The sequence below is a fragment of the Lampetra fluviatilis genome, chromosome 4, assembly GCF_964198595.1.
Source record: "Lampetra fluviatilis chromosome 4, kcLamFluv1.1, whole genome shotgun sequence".
Classification (NCBI taxonomy): domain Eukaryota; kingdom Metazoa; phylum Chordata; class Hyperoartia; order Petromyzontiformes; family Petromyzontidae; genus Lampetra; species Lampetra fluviatilis.
This window is the reverse complement of record NC_136278.1, coordinates 19,820,753-19,830,075: the sequence shown is the minus strand read 5'-3', so window position 1 is coordinate 19,830,075 and position 9,323 is coordinate 19,820,753. Positions and strand designations below refer to the sequence as shown.

General features: G+C 43.4%; 1 protein-coding gene across 1 annotated transcript; it reads left to right on the top strand.

Moving 5' to 3' along the window:
* Positions 1–4,003: 4,003 nt before the first annotated feature.
* LOC144931314 (chymotrypsin-like elastase family member 2A) lies at positions 4,004–9,323 on the top strand. Its single transcript, XM_078855116.1, has 8 exons — positions 4,004–4,097; positions 4,606–4,700; positions 5,166–5,263; positions 5,570–5,698; positions 6,416–6,552; positions 6,869–7,011; positions 7,774–7,926; positions 8,724–9,323. Exons 1-8 carry the CDS (start codon positions 4,058–4,060, stop codon positions 8,826–8,828), a joined length of 900 nt encoding a protein of 299 aa, XP_078711242.1. The 5' UTR covers positions 4,004–4,057; the 3' UTR covers positions 8,829–9,323.

The window sequence follows — 9,323 nt, the reverse complement described above, 5'->3', positions numbered from 1 at the left end:
TTAGCGCATTGCACTATGGACCCAGTGGAACTGAGTTTGATTCTCAGCCACTGCTAACATCAGCGGAGAGTCCAGTGTGAACCAGTCCTGGACCCCTCTGCTTCTCCAGCCTGCACTGACTAACGTGGCAAATATAATCTAACTACGACTGATACGGCACAGGGAAGCCTTCATTCAGCAATCGATTGACCAAGGGCTGTAGTTACATATTAATTCCACCAAAATTTAATTTCTTCCAAGGTAGCTATAAATAAAACCACACTTGTCCTAACCTCCACACATGTCTTGGGTTTCCATGCCATTGCTTAGTTCTAAACATTTCAAAAGGGACATTTCCACACACATGCAAATTTGCACACGAGGAACCACTATGTTTCTGAGTCAATTTAATTGTGATAACGCTCTCTGCTCTGATGGTGTTGCACACGCTCAGGTTTCAGGCTGCCCTATCTTGTTCATAATGTCCCATCTATGTTTTCCAAGTAATTTGCATGCATTCACTTGGATGACGTATTTTCTCTTGGCCAGATGCCGGAAGATGTAGAGGGGGAGGAAGTGGAGAAACGGTCAGCTCTTCACATATTGAAACAACGCATCAAACACCATCTGACATTTAATAAGAATCTCCAACAGATTACATTCATAATTAATGTGTAATAGCGACCTGTAGAAATGTATGCAATGAAAAAAAGAAATCTAAATCAAGTCATAAACAGTTGGGCAGTGCTCTTCTTTGGCAGTCCCGATCCACGAGTGGAAATTCCACATTGCTGCCGTGGGGAGCCAGACTCCCCTGAGTGCATCAACTGTTGACTGTACACAAAGTTTTGCAAATTTAATTAACCCAGAAAGGATCATGGGCTGAGCCGATCCCTGATCTTTAAAACAAATAAAATAGCAAGGGGAGTGGTTACAATGTGTTCAAGATGCTGCAGAAGTTGTAAAACATGGATCAACTCAGTCCTTTGCACTGGATGTGAGTTGGTAGAAAATGTTAATGTGAAACATTGTTCATATCTTTGAAGCGGTAACACATTTCGTAGCCTCTGTATTTGCCAGAATTATTAATCAATTATGTTACAATCTGTAATTATGTAAGTTCTAGTGGTATACATTTTGTTATTACAAGAACGGCAGCTGAAATTGAGAATAACTGAACAGGAATTTGGTGTTTTGATATATTATCAATGCACTCACAATTCGGCAACATAGGACAACATTTAATATTTTAGTTTCAGAGATTGAGAATTTCGCAAATTAAAAGAACAAACAAGAGCAAAGACTCAATCAATTTTTGGGGGTGGTGGGGGGGGTAATGACCAAGATTTGAACTTGCGATCTGCGATTCAACTAATAGGCAATACAATAACCTGCTTTTTAAACACAAAAGATGAAAAAATACACTTGCGATGTATGATATTTCCAGTAAATCAAGGTTGTAATACATAATTTAGCCACAATAGCATTCGTAAGCCTCAAGGCTCTTTCCAGTTGGATGCTGCTTGGGTTGTTTGGCTAATTTCTTTTACAGAATGTTTGAAGATAGGAGGAGGCTGGAGTACTCGGAGAAAACTCACACGTAAAAGGGGATAACAATGCAAAATTTGGACAGATACATTAGGCCAGCGACTTTCTTGCTACAATGCCACCTTCAGGTCATCTTTCCAAAATGTATCTCGTTATACAATGATCGTTTGTGATTAAAAACGTGATTTGTAACTTTCATGCTTACACATGTATTAATAGTTAAATTTAATGGGCAATTTTATTGATGTGATCTCGGACTGTTTAAGCTGTTGTTTTGCTGCCTTGCCCAAGTTTGGGAACTGGTGTACTTGTGCAACTTGGACGTATATACTTTATCTATTTTACGTATACATTTGTCGTGATTTACTTACCTTTCTTATAATTTGCACTCCTATCGTTGTTTTTATTGTTTGTTGTTGTAACTTTCTGACCCACCTATACTGAAAATATATGAAAAAGAGCTTCATAGATCATCGGATTTCTCCAGGATAAATATAGACTCTGATGCTGATCATTAAACTGGTCAGAGTACTACCGTTGTGTGAAAAAGATTAGAGTCAAGGAAGCAAATGTTAACAAAGGAAGTTGAATATTCTAGACTAGGACAGAGAGGTTATTATGAATACCAGTGAGGGGTTAGAGGATGTGGCCTCAAATGAACCAAGTTTGCCTGAGGACAATGGCGAAACAGTTTTGAAAGACATGATGGGTGATGCCTTTTAGAAAACTCTATCACATCAATACCTGCTCGAGTGCAGAAATTAGCTGGTTCAAATCAAACATTTCTATGCATAGCAAAAATAACTCCAATGTAATATTTCTGGAGAGACTTGGAAAAGTACTGTCATTGACTACTTGCTGAGGCCAGGATGACACACGAGAGTGGGGTATGGATAGAAACGCGTACACACCTGGCCACTTTTGTCTTCCTATAATTTGGCCATTCATGACTTCGCCACGCAAGAGACGATTGTGGTCAATTCCGTTAATGCCACCGCAGCTCACAATGCTTGCTACTTTCTGCTAGATCACCTAAATGTCACACAGCTGACTCTACACATAACCGTCAAAGTCCAATTTAACATTTTCATTATCATCATCACCACCATCTGGAATTAGGTTTCAGGTCTATCCCTGGGTCGCCGACCTCTGGGTGCCAAGCCGACGTATCTCCCAGCTTAAACAAGTGTCTGGTAATGTTTACCTCAATTGGTGACCGCTTCTACACACGGTCCTGTAAATCCATCTCACCAGTCGCTCAATGAATCTACCAGTCTCGTGGTACTCATTTTATCAACCAGAGAGGAGATAATTAGCTCAATCAGCCACCAACCAGGATTTTGAGTTTGCCACCATCTGATATCGACTGTGAACTTTTTAAAGATTGATGGTAGTTTTTCAAGAATGATACCACTTCTGGTATATATGGAACTTTCCAACACAGCTTTTTTAAGCCCGGAAAAAATACTAAATAGAGGAAAACCCTGCCCAACGTGTGTTAGTCGAACGCGTGTTTCGTTTACACACGGTTTACAAAATTAAGTCAGTTCTACAAAACACGGGGGTGATGTTTTGACAATACACACTGCTACGATGATAATTTCCGCGTTGAAAAGTAATGCCAGGAGAGTATTACATCGTACTCTTAAGTTGTTTCGAAAAATCCTTGCAGTCACGAAAGCTTCAAATCTAGCAGTGTTTACATCGGTTGGAATTTGTGAAGGCAACGACTATGAGAACGATTTATTTACCGTGTATGTTTTGTGTGTGTGTTTTTGTATAATAATGTAACACACTCAACACACACAGCAGCAAAACACAAATGCTCACAATGCCGCATGCATCTCGTTGTCCACCTCGCGCTCCACTCGTTGCTTTGGGCGACACTCCTCTGACCTCCATTGTTGTTGGAGGGCAACTGCCTCCAACTCTCCAGTCGTGTCCCTCATGAGCCTCCTCCGCAGTCATCGGCTAGTCTGATCAGCTCTACATCCTCCTATACAGTATTAGTCCATAATTTATCTACCCGTGCCATGCTCTTTTAGCCTCCTCTATCCAGCCAAGCAGAAGTTGCTTGGGTATGTAGTGGATGGGCATGTGGGCTTCATAATCCAGCCAACGCAGCCTTACATGCCTAAGGAGCTCATTTATGGGAGTGACCAGATCTGTCAACCATCGGTCAGCTCCACGTATCGCACTATAACCTAACCGATACAAAAATCTGTCCTTAAATTTGGTTTGGTATTGTCAGCAGGATAAACAATATATCCCTTACTGCTCACCAATACAGAAAAAGAACACCTAATTTTCATGTTGAAAAAAAAATATCTGAATTTGTAATTTGCATGCCAACTTGATTTGGACAGTTTTGCAGATAGGGAAGTATTCTGATTGCAATCTGAGGGTTCACGTGGACAGCAGATTCTGTATAAAAACCAAGACGGCCCAAAGTGAGACACGGCAGTGGAAAGGAAACACTGGTGCACAAGACGCTCCAAGTCTTCAATCAACTCCAGTTCTTCGATCAGCCATGCTCGCCTTTCTCGTCTGCGCTGCTCTGCTGGTTGGTGGTGAGTGATTGCCATGCACACATTTATTTTAGTAGAGTGATCACTCTAGCTTCTTCAGGAACTGGACTTAGTTATAGAAGAGGTTGCTAGTACATGGAATAAAACATGACACAAAATGCATAAGGACCAACCCAAAAACACATCACAATTATTGTGTGTGTACTATAGTGTGTATGCACATGGGAGAGGTAGTGGAGCGCTTAGCGTCCTGTGATACTAACCCGGCGACCCGAGTTCAATGACCGCTCACGACCAACACCAGTGACGATTATCAAGGTCGGGCTTGGGCCTCGCCTAGGTCGAGTCAACCACAAATGAGTACCTGCCACAATGTGTAAACATCGCCACTCGGAAAACAAATGCGGTTGGGCGTGGTGCTGGCTACCCACCCCTTCGTGTGCCGCAACCGGTCTTCATAGGTGCTCATTAACTGCACTTGCCCCAACATTTCGTTAAGGCTATACGGGGATCTTTGTTTTTGTATCGCGTGTCCTTTTATTTCTCACAGCTGAGGTGTCTGCTCAGAGCTGTGGGATTGCAGCGTATTCCCAGATCCGCGTGGTGAACGGCGTGGAGGCTCGCGCTAACTCCTGGCCTTGGCAGGTAAAGCCAGAGGCTGAATAACAGCCATCACAGCCACACGATGCATTGTCAGTCGATCACAGTGCAGCAGCATCCATTGTTCTAAATGCCACGTGGAGGACATCATCCAGCAGTGCACTGGCAAAACGGCTGCATGTGTGCATCATGAAATGTTCAGATCTTCCACTCTTCTCAATGACATTGAATCAGTGATTATAATGGGATAGTGGAAGCGCAGTGATTTATGCACCGTGCAACGAACCATGCTACATGTTTTACATTCCCAGCGACTGCTAATATTAGTAGGGAGTGAAATCCATACCAGTCCCAGATTCCACCCCTTCACAACCAGCTGTGACTAGGATTGTGAGGCCTGGTCAAATGGTCAGTGGATTGACGAAAGGGCTGAGTTAGTACTGTATTGCAAGATTTAGAAATTGGAGAAAAAACCGTAACTACCACCACTTTTCTGCGTGTGCATTGCAGGCGCTCGTGCAGAGGTACTCTGGAGGAAGATGGGTCAACTACTGCGGAGGAACCCTCATTGATAGTCAATGGGTGCTCACCTCTGCGAGCTGCTACACGTGAGTCACGGCACCAGTGGCGTCGCTTTTGTGTGTGCAGGCGGTGCAACTGCACCGGGTCCCAGGTGTTGTAGAGTATTTTCCTGTACCACATTGTGGACACCAAAGTTTGAGCAATGTATCTTGGGAGCAAGGAGGCGGCCTCTATCAATGACATTTACACGATGCAGCAATGTGGCAGTGAAAATACCATGATGTAACTCGCACCATTTCTGTTTATTAATTCCTCACTGCAATGTTTACAGGTGTAAGTGATTACGACCGCCCGTCGCTCTGTTATCTCCCCACATTCACCACAACGTGCAGGAGTGGCTACAGCTACAGGGTGGTGCTGGGAAAACACAGTGTGTCCACAACCGAGTCTGGGCAAGTCACACCTGCATTGAGCCTGATCGCCTGGCATAGCTACTGGAATCCCAGCATCCCGGCCAATGGGTGAGACTGCACACGGGCGCACTGTTTCCGTGACACTATGACATTACGAGTTGCAATAGACAGATACATATCCATATATATACAAACATGTACAGATACATTCTACAAAGACGCAAAGAGACAGACATTTATTTTCCCTCTCGAAGCACGTCACTGACACTGCCTTTCAGTAAAACAAAGTATAATTGGAATGTCAGGCAATGATGAATTATATAACACTAAATGTTACTTTTGAAGAATAATTTTTCTTCAGAAGTAACATTTAGTGTTATAAGGCAGTGTTAATGACAAGGCGATGAGATGTCTTGATTTGTGCTTACGCACTGCTTCCAGGCCATGCCCATTCTGTGTTTGAAAAGATACAGACAGTTGAGACACAATGCTATTGCTTCATCTCATACAATGCTTACGATACAATAACTACAACATACAGTAGAACTCATGTATTTGACCCTATTACTCATGGCTCCATTATCTACAGAAGCTGTATTGTCCACAATACGTCTTATTACCTGTGGTCCTATTCTTCCCATTATTCATGAATCTGTCCCCACAAATAAGTGCAGAGTCAAATCATGGATAACTCCACGAAATATATCCCCCACATCACCCGGGTTAAGGGGAGTTCTCCTGTGCACAGCGCTGAATCCCTATTGCTTGTTGTATGTTCGGTGTTGAGCGTCACATCACGACTGCCCCTGTCTCGATCCCCCACAGGTACGACATCGCCATGTTCAAGATTGCGTCGCCCGTGGCTCTCTCCAGCAAGGTGCGCCCGGCCTGCCTGCCCAGCGCCAACCAGATCCTGCCCAACAACTACCCGTGCTACGTCACGGGCTGGGGATCCCTTTCCAGTAAGTAACGTTCACTCCCTGTCAATGAAACAAGAGGAGATAGAGTTTTGGGGAGTGCTTAAAATCCAACGTTTGAATTGCCCCTGCAGTTTGACTCGGCCCTTAATCTTTCTAGGGTTGACACAATGAACACAACTCTGCATAGAGTCAACAGTGGGAAGTAGTCTGTCAGTAGGGTGGCGGTGTTGCTATGTGGCTTTTCCCTTTTGAGCACGGAGAGATGGACGGTTCGATAGGGGAGTGCCTGTTAACGCCACCAAACCCCGATGCTTTCACCAACGCTCTTCATCTCCACGTTGTCTGTGCGCGTGAGCAGCCAGCGGCCCCTTCCCCAGCGAGCTGCAGCAAGCCAGCCTGCCCGTGGTGGACTACGCGACGTGCAGCCAGGCCAGCTGGTGGGGGAGCAGCCTGAAGAGCAGCGTGATCTGCGCGGGGGGCAGCACCCGCTCTGCGTGCTATGTGCGTACGGAGCGCAACGATAGCCAACCCGCTTCAATTCATTAAGTAAAATTTCCAATGGGAATATTTGAGGAAGGCCATAACGGTAGTTTGCTATACTTGCATTTTTCAAATATTTACTATGCACCCTCCGCATCAACATTCAATAACCCAGTTATTTGGCGATGCTATGTTGGTAGTGGTGCACAAGCATAAATGACTACAAGCTCCACACATTCGTCAATAAATCTACCTATATATCTAATTATTTACAATTTAGTTGCAGTTTTTTTGTATAACTAATAGTAAATTCAAATTTGACGGTTTTATTCACGTACATTAAGAGAGTTACTCAAAATAAAATCCAGATATTAAGAGGATGACATGAATTAAATATGGTAGATAAACTAATACTGTAGCCAACATGTCCCTCCCAAATCGTGCCATGTGCATGGAAAAAACAAAGGCAGCATAGTAGAGTTGGGGGACGGGAGGGATCAGGCCTTGGCATTCTGCGATATCTCTCTGTTACTTAGCACCATGGCTCTGAAGCACACTTGACGAGTGTTGGCTCACGCAGACACCTGTTACTACAGGAGCTCAAAACTTTTGGACAGGAGCTCGATGCCCACACTCTTACAAAGCCAAACGCATGCTAGCAAAGACACACAAGTTTGGAGAGGCATGGTGGCATTTGCTATCACAGCCACCCACTCCCATAATCCAATTCTTCTTGATCCAATGTTAACGTGAGGCATTGCTGTACTCTGCTATGCACCACAGGGTGATGGAGGTGGCCCACTGAACTGCCAGCGGTCGGACAATGCCTGGGTGGTGCAGGGAATCACCAGCTACGTCTCATCTCTGGGCTGCAACGCGATTCGCAAGCCCACCGTGTTCACCCGTGTGTCAGCCTACAACTCCTGGATCAGCAACGTGAGTGTTTAGGCTGCCACTGTCCAAGTTGTTAACATCATAAGGCTGTCACTATTAACATGTAATACTGTAGAAATATCATTGCCATAAACTATATGCAGTATAGTTCCAATTATTTTGCGGTGATGTGGAGAGTACATACTGCTAATGTATAAACAATTTGAACATTTCAGGGGATATGCATATGTGATTAACAACTGCATACACGTGAAGCAAATCTGCTATATGGGTCTATTTTAAAATATTATTCAATAGCTGAGACTAATTAGCCAAGTCTATAAATGCAACATACCTTACAACTCAAAAGATTGTGTCATCAAAGAGAGAAGATAATCGACGTTCTACTCTAAATATTAGGGTCAAAACAACGGCCAAAATCATGTAACTGTCAATGTAATTATTGCTATAACTCTTGTACATGTCAATATAATTGTCAATGTTGTCAATATCAATGTAAAGCTCAACTGGCTTACAATCTTCTAATTAGATTGATGATAATGGTCTGTTACCAAGACAGGCATTGAAAGTGGGCTCCAGTGGTTTGCAATCAAAAGGAAAAATTGTAAACCAGAAGTTGGAGCAAGATCATCGTAAAACTTGGGGGTCTAGGTATTAACTACAATATGAGAAGCGATGGCAAGGTGTGATGATGACAACTTTATCTTGATCGATCACAATGCAAAGGTGGGATTGGCATAAGGAATCAGGCTGGTATTGGCCAGGTATGATTGCTATCATATTTGTTTATCTGTAGGTACTGACGTTTAAACACCACACATTCTCTGTTTCTCCCGCAGGTCATGAGCGTGTACCGTGAAGCCCCAAAGCTCGCCAATGGAGAGCAGCGTGTCAACAGCGGAGCCAATGCCACAATTGCTGCATTCAGTCAGCCACAGGAGTAAAGCTCTTTACATCAATGCTACCACTAACCCTAGAATTACAGTTTCTTGCTACGGGTATTTAGTTTTAATATGGGACTGGGCATGTGAGGATAGGATGGGTGTTTCAATGTAGTGAGTTTGTGTGGTCACATTGCTATACATGTCATCATCTATGACTGACTCCATTTTGCATGAATACCAGTAGTTAGGCAGTTATCTTTATATTTGGTGACGAAAGAAAGTGGCAATAAATACAGCATGCATACTGGATCATAAAGTGCCATTTATATCACTTGAGAAGTTATTGATTGAATCTGAAATATTAAGATGAGGCCGAGGTAGCATGAGTTAAATTGCTTCCGTTGTCATAGTTTAGTAGGGAATGGAACATCATGTGTTATTGTGGGACGACAGCTGATTTAGGGCGATGCGATTTTGGCTTGGTGTAAATACAAATTGGAGTACAAATAAAGTATCTGGTTTGTTGAATTGACTGGTGGAAGTTATACCACATTA

Coding starts and splice junctions, on each gene's coding strand:
- LOC144931314 (XM_078855116.1), top strand. CDS start 4,058: ATGCTCGCCTTTCTCGTCTGCGCTGCTCTGCTGGTTGGTG. Junction 4,098..4,605: donor CGCTGCTCTGCTGGTTGGTG/GTGAGTGATTGC, acceptor TATTTCTCACAG/CTGAGGTGTCTGCTCAGAGC. Junction 6,553..6,868: donor GGGCTGGGGATCCCTTTCCA/GTAAGTAACGTT, acceptor GCGCGTGAGCAG/CCAGCGGCCCCTTCCCCAGC.